Source organism: Scatophagus argus, chromosome 1, assembly GCF_020382885.2.
Source record: "Scatophagus argus isolate fScaArg1 chromosome 1, fScaArg1.pri, whole genome shotgun sequence".
Lineage (NCBI taxonomy): Eukaryota > Metazoa > Chordata > Actinopteri > Scatophagidae > Scatophagus > Scatophagus argus.
The window spans coordinates 11,576,263-11,604,176 of NC_058493.1; the positions used below are offsets into that span (position 1 = coordinate 11,576,263).

The 27,914-nt window shown below is 39.8% G+C and overlaps 1 protein-coding gene across 4 annotated transcripts in view; it reads right to left on the reverse strand.

The window, feature by feature from the left end:
• LOC124056087 (MAM domain-containing glycosylphosphatidylinositol anchor protein 1) overlaps positions 1–27,914 on the reverse strand; it is a 157,513-nt gene that overhangs the window by 105,036 nt on the left and 24,563 nt on the right. For all 4 annotated transcript variants that reach the window (XM_046383198.1, XM_046383189.1, XM_046383207.1 and 1 more), the window contains exon 3: positions 7,112–7,251. In XM_046383198.1, coding sequence (XP_046239154.1) covers positions 7,112–7,251 — 140 coding nt within the window. The remainder of the gene's footprint in view (positions 1–7,111; positions 7,252–27,914) is intronic.

Genomic DNA, 27,914 nt, shown 5'->3' on the forward strand with positions numbered 1-27,914 from the left:
TACACAAGGTGCAGCATTGCCCAAAGATATGTAGTGTAGCAGATGTTCTATCTCTACATACACACAACATAATGAACACAATTTGCCAGCTCATCCTTGTCTGTTTCTTTTACTAGAGGGTAGCATGTCCTGTTAACAGCATGGTACCCATCACTGGTGTTTGACAATCTTTTTTCTCACTCTTTCTTATTCTACATCTTTCCTTTGTTCTGCATTGTTTTGCTTCCATTTGTTTTCTCAGACACACATATTTCATATACACGAACATCTGCTTGTGGGTTTAACATCTTTTGGTTTTATTTAAGGTGAGTAGAAGCGACTTCTTCTTGAAATTTAAAAGGGAATTGAATCATCAAAGAGAGTCAAAGGTTGTCTGCCTTGCCTCCTCCTCTTTCCCTTTCTGAAACATCTCAACATTTCCAAGTCTACAGATGCTGCACACTATTCTCATTTTACTCCATCAGCACATATCCATATCTCATCTCATGTCTTCATTCTATCTTTATCCTCCCCACTGTTCCTTCTTTGTTTTGCCAGGAAGATGAAAAATAGCTGCAACTTCAACCTTCAACCCAGGATCTTCCAACCTGTCTAGAGACCCTCCTGCTCTTTAACCCTTTTCTACTTATCTTGAGCTTCTTTTTCTTCTCTCCTCTTCCTCTTCTTTTTGTCCCTCCATCATGTTAGGGGTCAGGCAGTGACCTTGTTTGCGCCGAGGTCGTGTTCCTGCTGAGTGCCTGTGCAGCCTTGTGTTGCCATCCGATCAGCCTTGCTTTCAGCCTCACTATCGATCGCCTTCCACTCACCCCTCAAGGACGGAAATCCAAACCCATATTCCAGACCACAGCCCTCGCCTTCCTCCATTCCCTCCTCCCCACTTCTTTCTGTTCTCTGCCTCTCCACTTTTCTCTTCAATGGCTTTCTCCACCTTTTCCTCTCTTAGTCCCATACACACATACACACACACACACACAGACAGACACACACACTGGTCTCAAGGTTGCAATGACCAGCAGACCCATGAATAAATAATAAGCAGGTAGGAATCACTTTCAGAAAAACCATTTACTCTCCTATTGTGTTCTTGAAGAAGCCATATGAGTGTGAGTGTGTGTGTGTGTGTGTGTCTGTGTGTGTGTGCCTATGTGTGTGTCCATAACAAGAAAAGCTTTGTAAGCGAGACTACAGTGCTTTGTTAACTAAAAGCCTGACTGTCCCTGGAGTTAACTTGAGTGATGCTACAAGCACCCTCTAGGTGACCTCTAACACTAAGGTTTAATCTCGTGTCTCTCACTTTCATTCTTTGAAGAGCCGTAAAGTACTGAGAAAAATAATCATTGTGCTTGACAGGAGGACAGTATATGAGAAAATCATTTCATATCATTGCCTCACCCCGTTGCCTACTATCTTAAAACTCAGTTCTGTAATTCTTCAAATTTCTTAAAATTGTCTAAGGTTTGTCACAAAAAAATAAAATAACAGAAATACACCTGAGTATACCTTTGAACCAGCTGTTTTGTGTTTTTCTGCAAAAAATATGCACATAAAGTTGACTTTTCCCAAACCAAGCAGCTCCAATGGGTGAACTAACTCATTTTGACTTGATGTATGGCTTGTCGCAGTCGCTCTGAGGTACAGAGAAGATAGAGGCAAAAAAGAAAAAAAAAATGTGAAAAATGGGAAAAAATGGGAGAGCTACACAGGTAAAGGAATGAAGAGGAAAATATCTCTGTGAAGGAGAGGAATAAGAAAAAGATGAAAGAAGTGCAGAGAGAAAAAATGACATGTGAAGAGATTTGCAGTGAAGCCCAGGAAGAGTGAGAAAGACAAAGACAGGCAGACAGAGAAAGAGACACTATGAAGGAAAGGGGCTGCGACAAAAAGAGGAAGAAAGAGAGACATAGACAAAGAAGGACAGACAAAGAGAGAAATTATTAGATTTCTCTCTCCTCTGTATGGATCAGGGCGAGAGCTCTCTTTTCAATCCAATCAAGCTCAGGCAAAGGTAAACAATCAGTCTTGATAAAGGATCGGATAAATCCTCAATCGGACTCATTCTCAGTAAAGCAGCTATTTATTGGGCTGGCCTCAAATTGGATCTTCCTTCTTCTGAGAGGTGAGAGGAGAGAGTAAGAAAGTGGATGGGAAAGTCTACATCATTTCAGTCCAAGAATGTGTGGATTAAAGTTTTGCGAACAAAGTGGTCCTTACATTAAAAAAGTAATACACAGTGTAAAAGTCTTTCCCAGTAATACATCCCGACTGAAACTGAAAAAAAATCCACTGCCAATCAAAACTCATACATCATATTCCTATGATCTTAAGAAAACCCATCAAAATGTGGGACACGAACATCTCTCTCCCAAAGCCAAAAACCACAGTCAGATAAAAGATTCTGAACTGCTATGAAACAGCTTATCTGATTAATAAAATATGAAGCTCTAATGCTTTTAAAGACTCAGTGTGGTCCGCTCAGCAGTGTGTGTGTGTGTGTGTGTGTGTGTGTGCATCAACAAACGTATTAATATGTTGTCGGCACAAATTTGTAAGCGTATTGTTTCTTTGAAGGGTGAATAGAGAGAGCGTTATGAGGACATTCACTCTAAACTGGAGTAGATCCATAAATAATACCAACGCAGCCAGAAGACTTTGAAACGGTGTGTGTCTGCTGAAACCTGCAGGCCAATACGAACTTCTTAGTCACAATGGGAAAAAGGCATGGTTCACTTTGGTAGCTGTTCACCAGCTGTATTTCTTTCCTTTCTTCATGAGGTGAATTGACAAATACTGTAAAGAACAAGGAGTCGTCTTCCAAACTAAGATGAAAACTATTGCAATTACTCTTACACCATCATTGCTGGTATGGAAATGAAACAGCATTTTTTTCTACATGTTTCAGCGAGAGTTTATTGAGATACTCCTCTGCTTTAAAAACTGACCAGCCTGCTTTGGGGAATAGTCTTTTCACAGCATTGCCTTGAATATTCTGCACACCCGTCCTATTGAGATTGCTGCTAATTGGCAAAAACTTTTAAAACATGTCAACAACCTCTGTAACACTGCAGATGAAATACATTTGCATGGATGTAAATCCAGTACGTGAGGCAGCTAATTATTACCACGTGTGGTCAGCACAATGAAGCAACAATAAATTCTGGCAAAACCAGCACAAACTAACTACCTCATTTTGAATTATGAAAATATGCTTTCAGGGCATGAATGGGTATAAGTTCCTCCAGGTTAGTGTCATGGATTATTTTTTTGACCCCAATGCCCTCTGATCTTGGTGGTTTGGGTATTTTGTCTCCAACAGAAGAAAAGATTTTTATGAGTTTTCACTTTTGCTCACAAACAAAATAATAGGTTACATGAGGAACCACAACTTTGTACAATGACAGAACAGCTATGTGTGTAAGGAAGAGGAGGTATGTAAAGCTGTAAGGATGGATGAAGGGGAGTTGGGGTGACAGGGATCAGGTTATCAGTACAGCCAATGGAGCGCAGAGGAAACTCTGTAAGCCCAAAGGGACCGACAGCAAAATGCTGCAGTGTGCTGCTCTAGCAGAACACATGAGGACAGAGGACAACACACTCACTGTTTATTTCTACTCTATTTTCTACTATTCTATGCTCACAACTATTAGGGCAAATGCTTATCTGACCTCTCTCGGTATTTTTGTTTAATAATTTTTGGGAATTTGGGACAGTTTGTGTCTTTGCAGATTCATCAACCCGTGGGCAGTGACAACAAAATATAGAAGACAGATAGAAGATGACGCGTGACAAAGGTCGGCCGGTCAAAGCTTCAGCATCTAAGATGTACAGTTTAAATTAATAAAATCTCTACTGTTTTCTTCTATAATGCTAATGCATACACGTGTTGAGATGAACATACTCAACTCACACACGCGCATGTGCAGACATGGTTATTTTGACTTTGAATCGTTCTCCTCTTTATCACAATTCAGTATCACTTTTTTTCCCTCTTATCTCTTATCACTGTATCTTTCTTCATTCCACTGATGCCAGCATAATCTTTTATCATTCGATTTCTCTTTTTAATTGTCCTTACACTTTCCCTCCCTCTCTAACAGAATGTAACAGCATGTTGTTTATTTAAATCTACAAGCAGGTATCATTTCAAGGGTGTTTAAATTTCATATTTGATACAATTGAAATAGGAATAATCAGAAATAAAATAAAATGTGTTTGCATTATTTTTGGTTGCTTTTCTTTCAAACATTTGTGGTAAAATAATTTTAAGATTTTATTGTTTGGCTTTCTATCATGTTCAGACAGGTTCAGCTGTCGTCTGACATCATGATATAATGACATCTTGTCAGATGACACCTGAGCCATGTTTCACTCGCTGACAAAGACCCTGAGGTGTGGTTGAAAGCTGAGAAAACTAAATGGAACGTTCATCATGAAGTGACACTGGAGAGGTGGTGATGACAGAAAGACAAGGATTAAAAAATAAACAAGATTGTCATGTTGAACGTGTATGTTCAAGCTGATCTGCCCTGAACCCTTTTATTATAGGATATAATTGAGTCAGTTTTTGTTTGCTTCAAATTTGATCAAATTGGATATCCTACTATTTTACAAGAGCACTGAAAAGCTTTGTGCCAACCTCAGTTTTTTTTCCTGTCTGAGGGCATTAAGCCACTGAAATGTTTTCACTGCTGCAACTCTTTGTCCTAGTCTGTTATCTGTTTCTTTGTCTCTGTCTGCCGTTATTTGTTGCTGTGTGTCTACATACACAGTTTTTACACAGACATGCACACACACTCATTCAACCAGAGCCTCTTTGCCAGAGGCAGTGTAAGTCTTGCTTGTGCACACACTACATATACATTTTACATTCTGACAATGTGACCAATGTGATCATTATTCAAAATACACTCCCACCTCCGACCCAGAGAACAAGCAATCACTGACGCAATTTCCTACATCTTTGAACTGCTCCAGGGGAATGAACTCATATAGTATGTGTTTTTCAGAGTATGTTTTTGAAATGATTATTGCAGCGCAAGTGAAAATAAAGTTTTATTAAAAGTTGGTTTGTGTTCGTTTTAAGGCACACAGCACGTAAACAGACACATACACACAAATGCGTGTATATGTCTATTTACGTGTGTGAGTGTGTGTGTGTGTGTGAGAGAGAAAGAGTCAGAAAAGGATGGATGATCAAACGAGATCACAACAGCCACAGTTAGTATAGGCAGGTTAGGTCAACAGGCCGGTGTGTAATTAGATATTTCAGCTGTGCACAAATGATAAGTTTGCAGCTCTGGAGTCACACAAGCAAGCTGCCTCTTATACACACACACACACACACACACACAGCATTGATACACACATAAACAGAAACAGCAAGCAGAAGAAAACAAGGCCTGGACACAGGCACTGTTTTATTCATGTTGATGTGATGCCAGTGGACATGCACCCGTGAGGAACACTGCTTTTCTCACCTCACACACTCCCACACAAATACACACAAAACACACAATTCCTTCGCAGTCACCTCAGTTCATTTTACATCTAAGTCTGTATGCTCACACATGGTTCAAAATGTTTTGCTGGAGGTCAACCAAGGAAACCAGATGTGTCCAGTGTTGGCTGAGTTTACTGCTCTGTGTTTTGGTATGTGTGTTTGGACTTGTTTGAACATATGGCTGACTGCTTGTGCATTTATGTGCGATTGTGGGCACATACGTACATCACATAAACATATAATCAGGTATTCATATGTGTGCTTTAATGCTCCCACATATAGAATATGTCTTTATGAAATAACAAACACTGTGCTCTTTTTTAACCAACTAATGAGCTGCAATCCAAACACAGCATGTGCATCCCAGTCGGAGCTGTTGTATAATGGTATTTGTTCTTCTTCACTTATTTTCAGTGAAGCTAAAAAGACAGAAGGAAATTAAATGGTGCACTGAAGTAGAAAGCAAATAATTTCATACTGAGATTTATTATATATTGTATTGTGTATTTATCTGAACATAGAATCCTTCTTACATCTTATACTATTTTATTAAAAGTCAAAGATCCACAGGTGAAGATTTACAGTTAGCCTAAAACTGTGAGTAAATTGTCAACTAACTGGTTGCAGCAGGCAAAGCACATTTAGCCTACCAGCTGCTCTGAGGAATTAAACACATGACCTTTAAGTCACAAGCTTATCCTGAGCTACTGCTGGGCTCATTCATCAAAACAATTTGTCTAATGTTAAACTTAATATAGTAAATATGTCACTAACAACACAGGTAAGGACTCAAGTAAGAGCCAAATGACACCAGTGTCCATCTGAGGACACTGAAACAGGGTATGGTTTTAGTTAGTGCCACTGTAAGGAGAGTGACTGAAGAGATTGTGTGACTCAGGGTAAACAGAAGCACAGTGACACTATAAACATCGCTAAGGCCTCATAGATGTATCATTTTAATCTATGCTAGCCAGGTCAGGGTATGTTTTGTAACTCATGGTGATCATAGAATGTATCCCAGTCGCCTGCAGTCTTTTCAGTCACCAGCATGTTTGGCCCAACATTCTTGTGTGAAAACAGGCACACCATGTAAACAAAGTGTGATTTTGCCAGTTTTGTGGAGGTGTTCATGCATTATAACAACATTAAGAGCTTGATGTGACCTTGGGCTTTGCTATATTTGTGTCAGGAAAATGAAGACAACCAGTTAAGACTGTGACTGGTTGGAGGATGGATGGGTGTTATTTTCAGATAAATATGTGGATGCGTGCAGTGGACTGATGACCTTAATATTCATATTAAAAAGGTCATAATGATTGTTCTGTTCTGTTCCATATGGAATCTTACGCAATTCACACACACATTTTTCTCAGATGGCTTTATAACGCCAGTCTGAATAAACCGTGTGTGTTATTTTACCAAGCACTGGAAAGGCTTCATCAATGCATCTAACCATCGGTTGCTACTTTCAACTAGTGTGCAGTGAATACAGAGAGTGTAGCACATTGGGCTGTTCTCAGATCCTACCTGTTCACCCTGAAAGTTCCCGTGGATAATGAGATCAGAATCAACATACATATGAAAAGTCCATCAGCAGGTGATTTGGGAGCTTACCTGTGGTCGTGGATGTCCTTTAACAATACATTGAAGCACTAGTGTGTCTCCTTCTTTGATGGTGTAGATTCTCTCACTGATGTTATCATCCTTGACGTTACACGCTGCGCCTGAGTGCACGATCTGGGCGTTGGCTGGAGCTGTGAGTGAACGCATGGACACACACACATGCAGAGAAAGGCATGTACCCATGCGTACACACACACACACACACACACACAACAGGAAAGAAACCACATCACATATTTAGTAACATCTCTGCAGCAGAAGAAAGGTTATTCTTTTGTGGGTGGGTGAATGTATGATACTAGTGCCAGTATTAATGACTCAGATAAGTAAATGTATCACATACACATACATTACTCCTGCATCTGCAAGAACAAAGCCTTTTACAAAATTGCTAGTGTGTTAAATATATCAGTGTTTGATGAGAGCTGCAGGCTTTTATTGGAAAACTGAAACTTTGGTGTCCATTAGAAGGTCTAAGGCCGATTCCTCACTCAGGAACAGCTAGCCACCCACAATATCTGACTTTGCACAAAGCTGACCCATGAGGAGGGCTGGCTTGCGTGCAAGTAGCATCAGATGGCTTTACCTTCCCTATGATGAAGGGAGACAGGAGAGAGGAGGGGAGGGACAGAGACAGAGTGAGAGAAACAGCGGGTGAGGAGAAAAAGGCAGGAGAGGAGTGTGAAACCCCAGAGAGAGGCGTGGGGGATGAGGGAGCACAATGATGTGATTAGCATCGATTCACAGGGAGAACAAATTTTCACTGTGCTCTACAACTGTTATCATTGGACAGACAGGGAAGTGGGCGGCCTGTTCACCTTAAACGTCAACTCGATCAGACATAACAACACAGAGCATAATCTCCAGAAAGAAATGAAGTTTGAAATAAACGAAGGCTCTGAATCTGTCACTGCATGTTGCCCTATATGGAACAAGTTGGAGTTGCTAATAGCTTAAGGTATTGGGCCACGGCCTGTTCACTTACATTTGTACATGTTAATGAAATCTCCATTTACAAGATGTATACAACATTTTTTTCCCCATTTTCAAGAAAGAGTAGAAAAGAGATCCAGGGAAAAAAAGACTCTTGTTCAGATTCCATCTCAGTTGTAAAACTGTGGCTATTGACAATTTGGCTTCTGAACCAGGTAGGTAAATACACAAAAGACCACATTCTTACAACAGTGGGTACAAGTATAAAATCATGCGACAGGTATGAAAGTGGGCACTCAGTGTTTCTCCTCCCACTACCATTGATTTTTGCTCGGATTTTCTGAAAAAGCATGCTTTAGAAAGGAAATAAAAGCAAGCATGTATCCTATGATATCCACAATGCCTACTGTATACGTCTTCCTCTGGTTATATGTATTAAGCTTCAGTGCCCATAATACAGAAATATGCGTGTAAATGTCTGTTTGAGACTGAGTACACTGTACTTTTGTATTTGTGGAACTCATCAATAGAACAGTCAATCATTCATTCTTTTTTACTGTGCTCTGCTTAGCAGGCCACAGTTTCTCCAGCAACAAACTGTGTATATACATGCAAGCAAAAACATACACTGTAAAGCCATATTCAAAAATTTGCATCTGCAGCACCAGGTGGAAGATGTCCACCAACTCCAAAACAAATTGAAAGAGAAGATGAGAGACTTCAACTGTTTCAGTTCAGGCATCCAACAATATAACTCACATTTAAACATAACTTAATCAAAACTCGTTGTCTGAACATGCTTGTTCCTTTTCAGCAAACATTCAGCAAACACACTTCACATTCATACAGTCACACACATTCACACGAGGGAACAGCCCAGGATAATTACAGTCCTTATATGTCTTTATATGCTGGACAAAGAGCAAATCCAGTAGCGCAGTGGGGGTTCCTTTCCTTCGGTTTTTCTCAGTTGGCTTAGTGACCAGTGATTTTCCAGTAAGAAGCAAACTGTAACCTCTAGGCTACAGTTTCCCTGATGCAAATCTCTACTAATAAATCTATGAAAATGTAACCCACGAAAAGATACAAGTATTAAAACACTATGTGGGGTAACAGCTATGTTTCCAAGGTGTACTACATAAACTCAGAAAGACATAGAGCTGATACAAATGGTGAATAATTGTCTCCTTACAGCTTATTGGCGTGTCGGCATTAGTTTGCCTCTCCAGAGAGGGAGGGAGGTCGGACAGAGCGGCTCCTCTGTCTGCTCTCGCCTCCGGCAGCTTGGCTGCTTCAGCTGTCTGATCGACTAGAGAAAGGGAGGCTGAGAGAGAGGAGAGGGACATAAAGGCAAGAGAGAAGAGGAAGAGAGGAGGAGAGAGGCAAGAGGAGGAGAGTGGATGAGCAGAAAAAAGAGAAGGAGACAGAAAAACAGCAGAAAAATGCAAAAAGAGGGATGAAGCTAAGAGTAATGACAGAAGCGAAAAAACTGTGGGGGAAGAAAAAAGAAAATTTGAAGGAGAGACAAGCAGTAGAGGCAAAGAGAGACCCAGAAAGAATGAAACCGAGAACAGGATGCAGGAAGAGACAACTTTATGTAAGCAGGGATTTGATAAGGCAATTATAAAGAGATCAATGGGCAGGGGTACTTAAGTTGAACAAAAGTGGTAATAATTAAAAGACAGAGACTTCCAAATGCAGTCAGTCAAAGAAGAGAGACTGACAGCAAGGCCAGAGGGAAGAGAGGGTGGATGGGTGGAAGCTCCTCAACAGGACAATGCAATCAAAAGTAAAACAAAGAAGACAAGACAGAACAAAGGAGGGATGCAAAAAAGCAAGAGAGCTTAACCTGTTACACTACAGAGATATTCCCTTTACCTCTGCCTTCACACACACACTGCTGACATTCTAAACAGATGACGTTAACAAATAAACAAAGTGGATAGTCTACCTATGTCAACTAGCAGACTTTAACCTCTGTGCAACTTTTCAGATTAAACAGAAGTGCTGCATTTCCCGACCCCGCAGGTGCATTGCGCATACACAGCTTCAGCAGCTTTGAATCCGCACAAATTGAGCATCACACATTAGTTTTCATGTAGATGAAACTAGGGTAGATGCATGTCATATAACAAATATCTTAATTTTTATCGTCACTGTAGAGATCTCCTGATATGGCAACAACTTTGAAATTTGGGTTGTGATCCATTTTGTTGCACATGATCAAGTTGTATGTCAATAGTAAAGATCCTACAAAAGGAAAATAGTACAGGAATCAGTTGTCTACACCAGGCCAAAGGCTGTAGCAGAGAGGGGGAAAAAACATGGGAAGAAGTTATTAACACAAGTATTAGCACAGTGTTGTGTCCTGCTCACAGGTGCATCAGTTTGTTTAGTGTTGAAGACCATCATCAGTCATAGAAAGTTGCTGTTTTGACAGCAATCTATCTCACTCTGATGATTCATCTATCAAAACTGTTCCCGGGGATGCTGACCGAAAATGTTGTCCATGCATTATTGGAAACTTTCTGAGATATTCAATGCACATTAGTTGTAAGTGAAACATAACTATCGGCAAATGCCTCGTCTGATTAATTGATTCCTCACCACCTGCCATGTTTGTTTTTGTTGAGGGGACAGGACATCTCTCACTAAAACTAATGATGAGACAGGAGAGCTGGTGTCAAACTGCAGTGACAGCTTGACAAAGTGCTGAGCAGTGTGAGTGTGTGTGCGCGTGTGCGGTTGTGGTTGAAAAAGTCAGCGGGTGTATATGTGTGTCTGTGCACTGTTGAAATGTGAGCGTACCTACATGCATATGTCAATGTCTGTCTGTGACTGTGTGTGTGTGTGTGTGTGTGTGTGTGTTTCTATGTATGCTATACTGTAACTTGCCAGAGGAATCCCACAGAAGGTCCTGAATCCTGTCGAACACGAAATCACGCAGAGCGTGATTGATATGCGTAGTTACTTTATGGGAGCTGCTCATGCATGCCAATGAGCTCTGTCTCTATTCACTTCATTCACAAGAGACCATTTAGATGCTTTGGCCCTCCCCTGCCACCATTATGAGTAGAAAGGAAAGGAAAGGAAAGGAACGGAGAGGAGAGCAGAGGAAAGGAAAGGAAAGGAAAGGAAAGGAAAGGAAAGGAAAGGAAAGGAAAGGAAAGGAGAGGAGAAAGGGTAAGAAAAAGACAAGACTAGGTAACCGAGAGGGAAGTCACATACTTCATCCATTAACTGCAAAAGAGGAAAGTGTTCATCTGACCCAAAGAAACACTAAACACACACACACACACAAACACACACACACACAGACATACACACACAGACATGCACACACACACAAACACATACAAACACACACACAAAAACCCCATGACAGCAGCATTTTATCAGGATTCTTCTCGGCAGACAGGATGGAGAGAGATCAAATAGTTGATGTCATGACCCCATCCTTTTCATTTGGCTCGATTGGCGCTCTAGATATCAAAACACGTCTGGGACATTGATTTAACTTTTCACCTGACCATTAAATGGCTGTTATAAGTGACAGGACTAACCTTCAGTAACCTTCTTGGTGGTTTCAATAAACTGTAAATTGCAGTTTCCCTGCCTACACATAAACACGCATGCACACAATGACAGAATAAATTGATTTTTAACTGCACTTTTTTCATGCAGATCCTTTAATAAGTCACTGTTTTTCAATGTATTTTTCTAAAGTCACCTATAAGTTTCACTGTACTGCTAAACAGATACAGCCTTCCAAAACAGAGTTATGTCTTTCCTACAAACAGGGCTTTAACTGGTGCTGAATTCAAGTTCCCAAAACCAAGACAATGCATTTTTTTTGTGTCTACTAATCTCTACCACTAATAGTCTACCATCTCCCTTTTGCCCGCAGACAGATTCAAAGGTTCAAAAAGAAAAATGAAAAAAACTGATATTACTAATCTCAGTTTGCATGTACACTAATAGTGTCCAGTCCAGTCACTGAACTTCACAATAAAACAGATTTTCAAACAAAAGAACATTTTGTTATGAGTCTATTTATGTGTTCCATGACTGGAGCTTATTATAGAATTACAATTGTGTGTTAGCTACCACAGAGTTTGAAAAATATGGAAACTTTCTGGAGTGAAAAAAGCAAGAGGTAATATTTTTTCCCAATACGGCTCACTGTTGGTCATGTCAAGCTGAAAAATTCTGAACATGGTCAGACTGGTCAAACAGACTCCACTTACGCTTACAGTACTTACTCATTTCTGTATTTTACCAAATCAATGTACTTTATTCATTCATAAATGTACTGTCCTATCTTGGGGTAGCCGGCTGTGACAACAGGCTGATGAGCATAAACCGACCAGATGAATTAATGAGTGGCCGTTTCAGCTTGATCACTGCTGAAACTTACTACTAAAGTGGATGTGGACGTCATGTGCCACACTGAGAGATATTGACTAAATGATAAGGATGGAGGAGACAATAAGGCAATGGTAGCATGAGAATTAATTACACACATACACACAAACACACAAGCGGACACCAAACCTCAGTTCCCTGAAGGATGTTTGCTTGCAGAGTGCAAACAGAAGAAAGAATGATAGAGAAACAAACAAGGAAAAGCAAACTTCCGAGAGAAACTTATTCATAATATTAATAATGAATCTCTATATATCCAGCAATTCGGTATGTGTATCTGTTTGTGTGAAAGGATCCATCTTCATGAATGAGTGTGCCCATCCATCTGAGCATTTGTGAGGTTGTCTTTGCATGCTTATGCATTACTTATATTGTATATGTGGGTGTCATGGATGAGCATGAGGTTTAAGAATGCATCTGACAGCCAACAGTAGTGACTACAACAAGAGCCTTGCTTCATTTGTTTCATCCACGCCAATGAAAGGTTTTTCCAGGATCATGAAATCGACATGTCATGGTGCTTGATGGTGTGTGATGCATGCTGTGATACCGAGTGCACTTGTGTGTGTATTTGTGTTTGTCAGTGATGGACTGTTTTCCACCCCAAAAACTGCAAGAGGAGAAAGAAATTGTGCGATCAACAAAAGCGTCAGATGACAGGAGAAGCTAATAAAGGGGGAATCACTGGAGAGCAGATTGGAAGGGCAGAGAGGTGGAGAAACAAAAAATTGTAATGAAAAGGAGAGAATGGAAAAGGAAATAGACAAAAGAGAAAGAGAAAAGAGAAGCAGTATCCTTGCAGCACTGCAGGCTTCATATCCAAGGACAATGAATCTTCTCTTTGAAATATTTTTCAATATAGGGTATTGGCAGACAAAGAGCATGCAATCCTTGAGGAAAGACAAAAAATTCGAACAAATTTCCACATTGTGCAACCAGTTTCTATAGACATAACTGAGCCTCTTTTATCAGCCTGGTGAGATTTTGTCTATTTAATAACACTCTTTCGGTATGCTGGTATGTTTTCTGAGAATCACCTCATCATTAAGTGTCTCATGCTGATCCTACTGTGAGCCCTTTTTTGGTCTTTGCTTTTGAGATGCCAAAAGGTCCAAAACCAAATCCAGAAATTTTATTAAATCCAAATAAAGCAGAGAAGAGAAAGGTAAAATTCCAATTAAGTCTACAAATCCCCTACTTATTATAGAACAGACATGAGGTTGAGGGCATATGAGGCCATACAGCACCATAAGTAAATGTAATATGTGAATAAAATGACAGCAGCTTTGTGATATGTAGACACAGAAAGAAAAAACAACAAGTCAGAGGTGGGGGATTAGGGGTTGCAGTCTGCTGTGAGGACAGGAGTGATGTGAAGTGATGTGGAGTTTGTTGAGCGCGGTCAAACATGACTCGTACTGCTCTATAAGAGTGTGTTTGCCGCACTTGAGCTTTCCCAGGATGAAAAGATAACGCGGCGAGAATGGGGTAGAGTTCCGACAAAGAGATGAAAACCGCTTAGATCTTTGGCACAGACGGACAGAAGGGATGACTAGACTATAGCGAGGAGCACGAGGAGGGATAAAGGGAAGGATGGAGAAGAGGAGAAAATAAAGAGAAATGCATGACTGGCATTCTCTTTGTGAGAGCCCCATCGTATCCAATATACATTGTGTTGAAAATGACAAGCTGAGAAACAGGAGAAAAGAGAACACATTGGAGATTTATTTCATATCAATTAAAACCTTACTGGGTCTCATGACAGTGACTCTCAACACTCAAAAATGATTGCGTCTGTGATCCTCAGACTTCTTCTTCTGCTGACACCTTTATGGTTATAATGTCTTTACAGGCATCAGATGGATGGCCATGGAATTAGGTACACACGTATGATCCTCTCAGGAGGATATGTAACAACTTTCAGTTTATCAAATTCTTGGTTTATTTGGTTTGGTTAATGCAGCTTTACCCAAACAGTCTCATCTATACTTTGTATGACAAGTCAGTTGTGAAAACAATGTTGCTAGTTAACTGCCTGCACTAGACTGAGGGCTACTGTAGATAACTCACTTCTGTCTGACACATGGGTCAGTTTTGAAGGTATATAAAAGGAGACGTTTTGCAGAAGAAATAAATCATACAGATGTCCTGTTCACAGACCTGTATTTTCATCAAAAGATCTTTGTTAAAACTTGAACTTCTGAGGCCCCACTAAATTAAAAGTGCTATTAATAGTGAGGAAAGTGCATTTCTAACTGAAAGTACTGACCAAACACTGACACTAAAATGGCCGAATTAGAGCATAGATTATAAAATACAATCATCTTGACAAGTAAATTACTTGATGTTGAAGTTGAAGTTTAATTCAGACTTAAAGTATGAAAAAAAACAAGATCTTCAATTACTTCTGTTTTGAAACTGAACAGAACATCAGTGTAGTGCAGTGAAGACTTGCAACAGCACACATTGATATCTTGATTAGAGTTTAGTGTTGAGACAAATACACACACACGCACTACACACACACGCACACACACACATCGCACTGACAGTAGCTTTCTGCCCCAGGATCAGTTAACATTAACACACCATAGCTTCTTGCAGATTCCTTGAACTAATTAAGTGCAAAGTTCCCATCAACATAAGTGTTATGTTCTAAATATAAAACAGAAGCAAACAAACAAAAATAAAAAAAAAACAACACACTGATGTGAGACTTTGATTCTGATTTTCTTAAACTGTGTGATGGAAATCTTTTTTGACAATGTCTCAAATCATATGAGACTTGTCATATGGGCACACATACATAAACCCCAACCTTCATGGAGAGGATTTTCAGAGTCATCCTCACTTAAATCCTTTAATAGTCTCAGACTGAGCTTAATGGGACACCCTGATAGGCAAACTGTGAACCCCTGCTATCTCACATTTAAGCTCATCCCTTGAGAGCTGTCACAGGTTATCTACTCTCTCTATGCCTACTGTCCTGTTACTCCATTGTACACTCCCCGTTCAGGTTAATATCATTAAGAAAGAAATTATTCTTAGAAGACTGGAGAAGAACAAGAGGTGAGATGGAAGCACCACTGATTCACAAGTCATGCGTCCTTGAAGAAAACTTAGAAGTATAAGTGATGTGTAAGTGTAAGTTTGAGACTTGTGCTTCACTACATCATCATTCTCACCAACCTCTGGGTCTCTCACAATAACTCACGCATCTGTTAAGGCATGAAAATACAATGAGCGAGCCACAGAGAGCGAGAGAGAGAGAGAGAGTGAGAAACAGACAGAGAACAGTAATAGTTGGTGAGATTGCAGCAAAGGCTTTGTTTCCTTCATTGTGTGTCTGTGTCTTGTTGTTGTTGTGTTTCTCTGTGTTTTTACAGCATATGTCACATGAAGCACCTTAGGTGTAACATATGGTTATTCAAGTCAATGCAGCTGTTTGGAGCAAGGTGGGCATGATGAGGAGAGGCAAGGAAAAGTACTCTCTGGTTTCTGTGATTATGCTGTGATGGAGGGCAGAACAGAGATAACAGAAAGTCACAAGGCAGAGAACATAACACTCGAATGACAGGGAAGAATGAGAGCAGAGGAAAACACACTGTATTTGGGAGGAAAGAGAGAAGTAGTGAAGACAAGGCTGTGTGGCGTGGAGGTCATGTGACCCACATCATCTGTCTGCCTCACTGTCATCATGACCTTATTCTACTCAGCCAACTCGCTTTGATGGCACACACACACGATTTCCACATTCTGTGTGCGTGTCTGTGTGTGTGTGTGTCAGTGTGTGCATCTCCAAGGAAACTGCAGCAGAGCAGCCAACAATGCAGAGCAGTCAGTCCAGGTGAAGTGGTAGGAAGGAAGGAGGTACTACCAAAGGATGTCGATAAAGAGGAAAGTGAGGAGAAACGCTCGAATAAAAGGTCAGAGTCAGAGCTGGAGGTAAGGAGGGAAGAGTGTGAGAGTGTGTGTCTGTGTGCCTGTGTGTGTGTGTGTGTGTGTGTGAGAGAGAGAGAGGAGGGAAGGGAAGGGGGGGCGGGGGAGGGAAAGATCTGCACAAGCGAAGGGAAGATATTATGTATTCTATTCATTTTAACAGTCATGCCAATAAAGTGACTGAAATTGGAAAACTGAAACCGACAGAGAAAGTGAGACAGACAAAGAGTCACAGACACAAAAATGCTGAGGCAAACAGTGAGAGAAAGGCACAAAAGGAAATGTTCTTCAGTATCATGCGCAATAGTGAGCGGGAATAAGAAAAGGTGAAAAGGATAAGCCAATAAGAGCAGACAGAGACACATGTATGTGGAGTAAACGGTGACACCACAGAGCGAGAGAGAGAGAGAGACAGAGACAGAGACAGACAGAAAGAAAAAAGCACAAGCGGCTGCAATTACTTCAGAACTTAAACAGAACTCACCATGAGCCTCCCAAAACAACCAGACTTTTAATATTGATATTAATCTCACACTGGATCCATTAACCAGTTGATAAATAATGCTTCATTAATGCGGCACACTTCATTTCACAGAGGCCTTTTTCAGCTGTTATCAATTGTTATTGATTGAATGAAGTACTTGCTCACAATACAGGCGGGTCTTGTCAACAGTGTGGAGAAAACACACAGCAACATTTTGTCATGTTTATCAAGAGGGATAGAAAGATCTGCGAATAGATGGATGGATGCAAAGAGATAGATGGGGTCAGTGTATTTTCATAAAGTTCTTTTCATTTTCAAGGAATACATTGATTTATTGGCAGCTAGCCCATTTAACTTTGGTGAACACCAAAGTAAAAGTGTGTAATTCCGTGCTAATACTTGAGCATAACTATAGTCGACTATCATGATCTCAGAGACAATAACAGAAAATAGTAAATAACTGTAGATGACAGTGACTAAGTCAAATGGCACTTCTGGGATTTTGTTCCAAAATATGCGTTTTCAGAGATCTTATAGAAAAGATAATGATACCAGGTTATTTTATTTATTTCTCCAGCCAAGACTCCAGAGAGCTTAGCGCCAAATGATGACACTCTTTGTATGGTGCCCACAGTCACACATAAAAATACAGTACAATAAAATAAATTGTCTTGTTGACTCAATCTTAAATAGATCAATGCTTTACAGAGATTTTAAAAAATCTGCAATAACTCCAATTTGAGTTTGAGATTCAGGAGCTACAAGAAAAGGCCTTTGGTGTTTATGATAATAGCAAGGTAAATTGATGAGTTCAAAATTAAACATATTCTTTTAAGAGGCTCATTTGCATTTTTAGACATGATGAGAGTGTAATGTAATGCTTCTTGCCTCCATGCCAAACTGCTAACTGTTTATAATTCAGAGTAAGAGAACTATGGAGCACTGTTAAGGTGTACAGGGAGCCAACATCTGCTTCATTTGGCAAAGACAGATCGTGATAATTACACTTACTAAAGGTGTGTGTGAAGGAGGGGAGAGGGAAAGGAAAAAAAAGACGATGCATGTGAAAGACTGATTTATACAATTGTAAATTGTTCTCATCTAAAAGCAACTCAGCCTGACAACACACTTGCAAAACCGCAGGCTTTCATACAAGCTGCAACATTTTCCAAGTATTATGGACATCATCACATCAACGTCAAGTGATTATAATAAACAGCAAATACAACCCCTTTAAAAATATACCATAAATACAAAAGTATTCACCATTTTATTTGCTGTTTTTCAATGGTTGTTCTGGGCCCCTTTCTTCCAGTGAGGGGAAATTTTAATGCTTCTGCACACCAAGACATTTTGGACCATGCTATGCTTCCAACTTTGTAGTAACAGTTTGGCAAAGGTCTTTTTCTATTCCAGCATGACGGTGCCCCAGTGCACAAAGCAAAGTCCATAAAGACATGGTTGGATGAGTTTGGTGTGGAAGAACTTGACTGGCCCACACAGAGCCCTGACCTCAACCCTAACCCACCTTTGGGATGATCTGGAATGGAGACTGTGAGCCAGGAATTTTGGTTCAACATCAGTGCTTGACCTCACAAATGCTCTAATGCATGAATGGACCAAAATTCCCACAGAAACACTCCAAAATCTTGTTGAAAGCCTTCACTGAAGATTGGAACCTGTTCTAGCTGCAAAGCTGTCTGTGTATTTAAAATGCAATGTCATTAAAGTCCCCTTTGCTGTGACGGCCAGGTGTCCCAGTACTTTTGTCTAATTTTGCATGTCCAGTATGAACAATGTCCAGAGTTATAAGAAGAGAGAAACAGAAAGCAGATGGGGAAGGGAAAGAAGAGAGGAGAGCTTCAAGATAACTGCAAGTGACAGACTTCTTAGGTGATGTAAAAGGGAGAATTTTAACTCAGTTGGCTGTGCTTTGAAATTTGTATTCTGGGTAATACATCAGAGGAGAAGATGGGTTTGAATTCTTACTGAACATTTGCATACAGGTGCCACATGACACTATTCCTGACTGAATGTGTTTCACATAGTATGTTTTAATGCACTTCACAAAGCTAGATAATTGAGTTTTCATTGAAAAAAATAAATTACTAAAAAATGAAAGTCCTGTGTGTGTGTGTGTGTGTGTGTGTGTGTGTGTGTGTAAAACACCCAATACTATCAGCTATGATGGATTATCACGTATAGGTCTGCCCTGGATGAGCCCTTAGATTAAATTGGAGCAGCCCGCTAAAACCTGACAGGGACAGCTGGCCAAGGATAACCTTCATGCAGCTGTTTGGCTTCAAAGCAAAGGATGGGTCAGTAAAAAAAAACAAAAATAAAATTTAAAAAAAGGCAGGGTCTCTGGGTTAATCTGGAGTAGGAATATTTTGAATTTATGTTTGTTCAGAGTAAAATAAAATAAAATATGCTACCTAACTGTATGTTCTGAACTGCTTCTCCTGTGTAGAGGTGCTGGGGACTGGAGCCTATCACAGCATGCATTAGGCAAATAGTCAAATCTTCTACTTAAATAAAAGCAACGGAACCACATTGTAGAAATAAATGTTTTTTTCATGCAAACTTTCCCAGTATATTCCTGCCACATCTCCTTAATTATCACTCTGACTAACTTACCTATTAATACCTACCTGTAACCTAGCAACCTCTCACTGGCCACCTCCAGGGCTACATAATATAACCAGCATTACCCGGCAACGTTTTTAAATGTACTGGCTGTCTGAATTCTTTTTGCAGTTCAACGATGGCACAATATATACTAAAATACTAAATGGTGTTCTGATCATGCCATTGATAGAACTTCAGAATGTAACATCAGTGTAGATACGTGAAAAATGAAGTGACCTGACAACATGCCCTAAGTGATGTGAAAGGTTGGTTCATTCCCTGTTTTTTCGAGATGATCTCTTTGTTGTTAAAAGCTTCAGCGAAACTGAGAGCTGAAGACTCCCTTCTCAGCTAAAATATTAAGTTTGGCTTTAGCTAAACGAGGAAGTAAGCATTTTAGACTGATAATTTCAACAAATTTCATTAGCTCGTGTGATTCACACAGTTTGGGGTGATCATTAATCACACAAGGTTTCCATAAATTATCAGCTGAACATTTCCAGAGGAACTAATAGTAGTTCAGGATGTTCACAATTTTCTGATGTGTTGAACTTGGAAAAGGTCTTGCCAGAGATACCTTAAAATTACTTTAGTGAGAGTAAAGATTGTGTGACACAGAAAAGAACCTGAACAGAATAAAGGCCTGTACTCAAAATCTCACAGTCTCACACTCTGGGAAGTTATTCTCGTCAGTCTGTCTGTCTCTCTGTCTGCTGCTAGTATATTAGATCTCTTTACATATGATAATGCTTCTGTCTCCCATGACACATTTGAGGTAATATATATCAGCCAAACGGCAATTTCACACAGGCTGAGGAAACACTGAGGGTGGAAAAAAGATCCCGATGGATTACTTTCCAACTGACAATGCATCAGATACTGACTTAACTAACAGGAATGAACTGTAAAGCGCAAACTTCATTGCAAGACTGAAGCATCACATCCAAACTGGGATTACAGTCAAGATATGGAACCCGGTGAAACATCAAGCTGAAACAGACATCTGTGTTTCCTAACTGACTGCAAGATGTTGACAGTCCGTTTCTATCTGTGACAACATGTTTGTGCATTATTTCTCTCTAAGGTAACTTTGGAATATCATTTCCACATGCACTCAAGTGTTTACTGAGTAACTTAATTTTTGTCTGTCTCTTCATCTTTGCAAAATGCATTTTTGACTGACTGTATTTTTTAAAACTATGGTTCATGAGCCCAACCAGGGTGGGGTGGGGTGGGGTGGGGTGGGGTGGGGGGTGCCTGGAGGGGTCTGAGTACTTGAAAAAGCTGCTGACATGTTTTTCAAAGGCATCTCTTATAGGATGGGAGTCAATATTTCCCACATTTGCAGTATAAGCCCCAAAAAACAAATACGCTCTGAGACTAAATATGTTTGAAAGACAGACAGTGACTCATCAACAATGTGTTATTTAACAGTAGATTAAATATTAACCAGCATCTGAGAACAGTCAGACTCAAAACCCCTAAGGGAGGGCGGATAGTAAGACAATAACAGATTGACGAAGAGAGAAAAAAAAGAGGGTGTGATAACAAGAAATAGAGAGAAAGGCACAGAAAGGACAAATGTGCAAATGGCAAAAAGGAAAAAGAAGCAGAAAAATAACAAGACAAAGGCAGAAAATATGCAGATAGAGTGTCTCTAGATTCACACAGCAACTCCCTCCTCTCTTGCACTGACTCCCTCCTAGTGTCCTGTTTGCTGGAGCATGTGACGAATTCTCATTGTCAGCTTATGTTAATATTATGTACCTCAGTTCAAACCGATCATTGATTTTGTCATTGCAAATGTAACTCGCTAAAATCATGGCGAAAGATTAATAAAAACAATTCTGACATTTTTCTCCTAACAACGAAGTGAAGAACAGAGAAAGCTTCTCTCAGGGGGAAATCACATGCTGAGTGCAGCTGTGGATACTTAAAATGGGTAGTAATACATTCAAAAACAGTGAAATTGGTCATGGGGGAGTATTTTTGTACTTCCAACACAAAACTGGCTGATATTAACTAATTAAGGGTTGCCAACTATGGCCATTATGCTGGAGTGAGATTTGGATGCCATGGGCTTAATGATTTCTTGCATTTTAATGTGGTCACATGGTCGATTCCATGTTTGCTGGAGTGTGACTTATGATGCATGGGCCAGCACTTTTTAATACCAGCACCCACTCGATATTAGATCCAATCTGCACCCAATCCACAAAAATATGCATTGACCAACCACCTTCACCCAATCCCACGTGCAAATCACCAATTTTATGTATTATAGGAGCACAAGTGTCAGGACTGAGCACCACTGCTGCCACCTGCCACCTGTTAGGAAGGCTACGTAACCAATATTAGCTTGGTTTAGACTTTAACTATAATGTATTCACCTGTGAAGCTGTTGCTGCCACAGTGTTGGAGTGAGAATTGTTTTGGTAGCATGTGGCCCTGAGACTGAAAGTGCGTGTTGGTAACGGTGGTGTAATCAACACATTTAACACAACAAATTTCAGTCTATTGTGAGATAAACGTGATTTAAACAATGACAAACATACAGCAGAGGAAGTCTTACCATATCGTGAACAAAAAGGCAAAGTATTGAGCAGTTTTGCGGTACATGTCTCTCATATACATTTAGATAAAGATACTGAGCATAAGAAGACACAAACAGCATTAATCATCCCTCCTTGCACACACACAATGCATCAGGCCCTTTGAGCTCTCTGTGTTGTCATTCCTGCACCTCTGTAGTTTCATTCTGGGCTTCAGAAAGAGAGAAGTTGGGAAATAAAAAAAACAAGACAACAAAGTCTTTTGAAGTCTCCTCTCCCCTGTTTTGTCAAAGAACTTTGACAAGAGTGGAGGAGGAGCAGAGATGAGAACAGGTGGAGATGGCGCCTAATTGGCTGCATGAAGAAGAGTACGATGCCAAGGAGGCTTCCTGATAGACCTCAGAGCTGTGAGATACAACATGTGTGTGTGTGTGCACTGGGACAGCAGCCACATGGGATGGTACTCCACACCTGTACCCACTCATTACCAAAGTGCAGTCTCGCTGAAGGCCTGCAGTTCAATTCAATGCAATTAATTCAATTGAAAATGCCAAAATCAGTAAATTCGTTAACAGGGGTGAGGTTAATCTGCACAAATTTGTTGCACTGACTTAAACTCTGGAGAAACTGGCCAACAAATTTGCACTGTAGATCAACTGCAAGCAATCTTGACAGTGCTGACCTCTGAGGGAACAGAAAGCCAAAAATTTCAAAACGGTGGAAGCTATTGCGGCTTACTAGATGTGTTGTGCTTTTTTATTTAATCACATTTATCTAACGTCCGCTGTCAGAGCATAAACAGCTGCACAAAGGAGCCATGGTTTGAAGACAGTTATGAAACAGAAGGTTTAAATACATCTCTTTAACAAACTTAGTGTGTCATTAACGACTGGTCCAATAAGTTTGCCAGTGGTCAGTCAGCAAATAGAACATCAAAAAACAAAATGCCAGGAAGGAGCAACAGCCACAACAGTAAAAACTATTAACTTGCATTTTAGCAGTTAGCTCACCTGAGTCTTATGTTACATCATAGTGTGACAAAGTGCAAGAAAAAATACACAATGGGAAACATTTGGAAAATTCAAGTTGTGTTTTATTGTTATCCTGTCATCATTTTGTCATTTTGGACAAATAACATACTATACATACATAACTTGAGAATGAACAGGGCAGTAGTATTCCTTGCACTAATAATGCAGTACTTCTCTGCAGTAGTGGCCTAATAAAGGAGAGAGAATTGAGAAGTAGGATTGAATATTAATATAATGTCCATTACCATACCTATTCAAAAGTGTCCAAGCATACACCAACATCTCGCTCAAGAAAGCTGTCACGAGCATGAGGTACAGTAGCAACCAAGCTTCCCTTCTGCTTTTCTCATACACTGTATGTACAGCAAGGCAGGGGATTAAATATTCTGGGTATTCACTCAAACTGAATATTCTGTCACATCTTAACAACTGCTGCACAATATGGGTCATTGTGGAAGAATCTGAGAATATATCAGAATAAAAAAAAAAAAAAAAAAGACTCCATAATGTACGCACATGCACACACACACACACACACACAAGATGCACACAACAACTCGTTCGGAAAATCCCCAGATGCTGTTTGAGTCTCGCAACCAACTTCTCAACACAACCATTAGAAGGATGGAGGAGTGGATAAGGCAGTAGAGATTGAGATAAAGTGGCAGAGAGGAAAAAAGAGGCTGAAAGAGCAAAATGAGAGGTGGGGAGGAAGAAAAGTAAATTAGAAAGTCAAGAAAGGAAAGGAGCAAACGCGGAGAGAAAGGCAAAAATAAAGCAGAGTAAAAGAGAAAGTTAAAAGGAAGAAATTCTTCAAAAAAGGACCAAAAGAGATAATGAGAAAAACAGAGCGCAAAAAGACAATGAAAAAGCCAAGAAGGGTGTAGAGAAAGTAGAAAGCGAGCAATGTGCTGTCACTGAGTGAAATGCCACCCAGCCTGTCACATATCTCTACAATATTAATTACACTGTGCCATTCTTCTGAATAATGGAACAGCCCTATTTAACCAGACTGAATAATTTAGAAGCTCCTTGGTCTAGTGTATATAACAGGATCGATAAGCACCAAGTACAGGTAATGAAATTCCAAAGGGAACCTCAAGGAGGAAAGTTGAGTTCACCTGCACTCAGAGTTTGAGCCCATCCAGAGAATGTGTGTGTGTGTTAATGTGTACACATTCTTTTGTGTTTGTTTATGGATGTATGTACTTAAGAACAGTCTCCTGAGAAGCCTTTGTGTGTTTACTTGCAATCAGATACTTAATGTATTTATGCATATCTGTTAGAGCTAATGTGAAGTCATTTGTGTATGTAATTCGTCCATAGGATGTAAAGAATACTCAGCAAAAACAATACATGTACTATGAGGTTCCCTTATTTATTTTGTCTATCTTGTAATCAAACCTGATGATAGCTTTAATGCTGGACTGTCAGGTTCCTGTGTGGTATGTAAGGTATTGCAGCACAACATACACTGATGGTGTGTGTAGGAGAGACAGGTTCATTAACCTTAACAAAGTATTTATTTTAACTCAAATTATGATCCTTCTCTAAACACCTGTGACCTTACAGTAGCAACTTCAGGGTCGCTTTGATGGTACACTGACGTGACAGGGTGAATGCCGTCTCTGCCCCCTGTCGCTCATTTCTGGATTAATATTATTCTGAAGTTTGCGCTTGTTTGTTGTTTAATTTGGACCACTTGTTGAAATGTCCACTCGAAAGTACTTCGGGGTTAAGGCTGGGAGTCACTTTCACACCTGCGAGAATCCCAACAGAGACTGAACCTGCAACCTTCCTATTTTTCTTGCTTTCATACTGCTGTAAATTAACCTGCAATGAAATTAAATAAAACAGTCCATATAAAATCCGAGCTAACGCATCACATTTACCTCTCTTCTTTTATATGCTGCAGTATAACTCCAGTGTTCATGTGATATGAGAAAACTGGTGTCCATTCTCTCAAACAAAACTTGCTCACTCATCACATGCAGCCCAGCCCATGATGAATGAACACTTGTGTTGTTCCCCTGACTCCACCTGGCCTGCATCAACGAGGTTTAGCCCACTGGGACAAGCATACTGTGGTTGTACACAAGAAAGAGTCTTTTTAGGTTAAATTAAAAAAAAAAAAAAAAAATTTAGCGTTGATAGTTTAGAAGTTGATACAGTGTTCTAGCCGCAATTTATAATGGTGGTTTATAACTTTCTGCTTATTTTCTTATTATGACTATCCTGGTGTGTGCCACAATAGCACAATCTCACTCATTAGTGTACACTCAACAAACACCAATATTCATCACATTTTGATTTACAGATTCATATGGTATGGATATATTTAGATACAAATATTCCCTCCTTTGTCAATACATAGTCTAAATTCAAATATACATACACACTACAGTTGTCAAAATACATCGATACTACAATCGATACTTATAACATACCAGGGGTTTAAACCAATATGATATCAATACTTGATAGTATCAAAAATAAAAAGCTATATTTAAAAAAATGATTTCCAATCAAATGTTCAACCCCAGGTGGCAGTGAAATTAATACAAATGTGTTGGTTTATGTTCAATTATTTTTTTTTCTATACCAGCACAGGGTTCAGGTTGTCAATTTGTTGCCAAACGACAACAAAAAATATCCTGTTTCTTTTGCCTAGGACTGTTTTTTTCTTTTTGCCATGCTGCTGAAAGGTATCGAGTATTGTTTATTCATACTAGTAGTGTATCAGAGTTTAAAATTGCAGTACAGTGGTACAGTGAGTCCATAAAATGGTCTCAGTAGTGAACTAAGTACTTGATGTAAACTGTTGTATTTAAGATTAAAGATTCACATATGTCAGTCCCTGTGAGTGAAGTTGAAAGAACAGTGGCATTTTCCATTCAGTGAATGTGTTTTCTCATTGTGTATGGCTGCGTGTGTCTCTTGGTAATATAGTCATGTGCATGCTTATATGTGTGAGAGAGCGTCTATGCAAATGTCTGTGTGTGTACACGGGACAGTGCTCTGTTGGGCACGGCAAACCACAATTAATCAACCCTGCCATCCTTCTCTCCCTGGGAAATGGATGTAAGCAGAAAGTTAAAAGACTTAATTCATAAATAAATCACACAGTAAATAATAGGTGTTTGTGTTGCCCGCGACAGTAGACAGGGCTGTGTGTAAGCCAAGGGAGCGAGATTTACTCCCACATGCTGCACATGCTCAGACAAGACCACTGAAGACAATAAACATGCATTACCAGTGGCTGGTAGTGGTACCGAATACAACAGGTACAAAAAGCTAAGAATGAGGAAAGAATGGAGGAGATGAAGCAACAGAGACTAGGGAGGAGGAGGAAGGGTGGGATGCTGTACGGGAAGGAGACATGGGGGAATCATAAAAAAGGCAGAGATGACAAAAAAAAAAGATCTTGCAGAAAATAAGAAGGTGCGATGATGCAGAAGCAGGGAAAGCAGGAAGACAGTACAAAATGAGAGATGATGAGATAGTGTGGGTAAGGAAAAATGAGAGGTGAGAAAGGAGAAGGAGAAAAGGGTTGAATTAACACAGAAGGAGGGGGCATTTTTACAGATTTTAAAATCTCCTATTCTCCTGGTTTCAACTGCTAAACTGCCCTAGAGATGATAAAAAAGCAAGTGCAATTTTGCTCAACTGCTATGTTTACATGAATAGTTTTGCTGAAAAAAAATTAAATATCCATTACTAATTCATTAATTCAAAACAATCCTTTGAGTTCTTTTTGAAGGGATTGCTTTTTAAACATAAGCAAAATGAGGTGTTGTTGGAACATGCTGAACTAAAGACAGACAGTGCAGCACGGTGCACCATTGCTTTACTTGATTACTTTTACACATTTACCCACATCATGTGATTAGCATGGCATGACATGATTAAAAATTCAAATGCAAAGTGGGAGGGAGAGCGATAATCATATGCACACACAATCTACTTACTCAAGCACATATTTTTGAGTTTGCCATGAATCCTTACAGGCACTGAGCCATAGCCTATACAGCTATTACACATTTTCTCTCTCTCTTTCAGTTTCTCCGGATCTCTCTTTCTCACATTCCCATAATCAAGTCACTCGATTTCTCTCCCAACTCCTCCGGAAAACACATCACTGAGGTCATTGTCTCTCAGTGAACGGTCACTGCATTTGGGATAAAATGCACTTCTTAGCACTGCTTGAAGCTACAACAACCTTGCCCATTAGCTGCCTGCCTTCTGCTGCCATTTCAGTTGGTTGAGGTAGAATTTAAATACAAAGCGATAACACCTAATGCCTCAGCAACAAAAAAACTCATGGATCACTCACTTATGGATGAACATTTCCTTTAGATACTCTCTAGTGTTACCCAAATGGCTCTCTATGATGTAATTTAGCTGAAAAAAAAAATGTATTTTGGGTTTAATCAATTTCTCACACACTCAAATGCTCATGCATACACATATGCATGTATGTCTTCCAACGCCCCTCCCTGTCCCCCTGCCTTTTTCCCAGTGACTTTCATTTTTATTAGTGCTCTTAGCATCTGATTAAGTCTCTTTTGGAGTGTTAATTAGCTGAGCTGCTCTGCTCCGACTGTCTATATGCTCATTAAGGTCAAGACAACAGTGACAAAACCATTAAATTTCTTCGAGAGCAAATCAGAGGTTCACTGTCTGTGATAATACAATGTCCTTCTGTGGTGCAGCAAAACGTAAGTTTTACATTCTTGTTTTTGCTTCTGTTTGTGTTACTGTAATACAACACTGCACTGCGGTGAGTTTTTGGAGATTTCTGC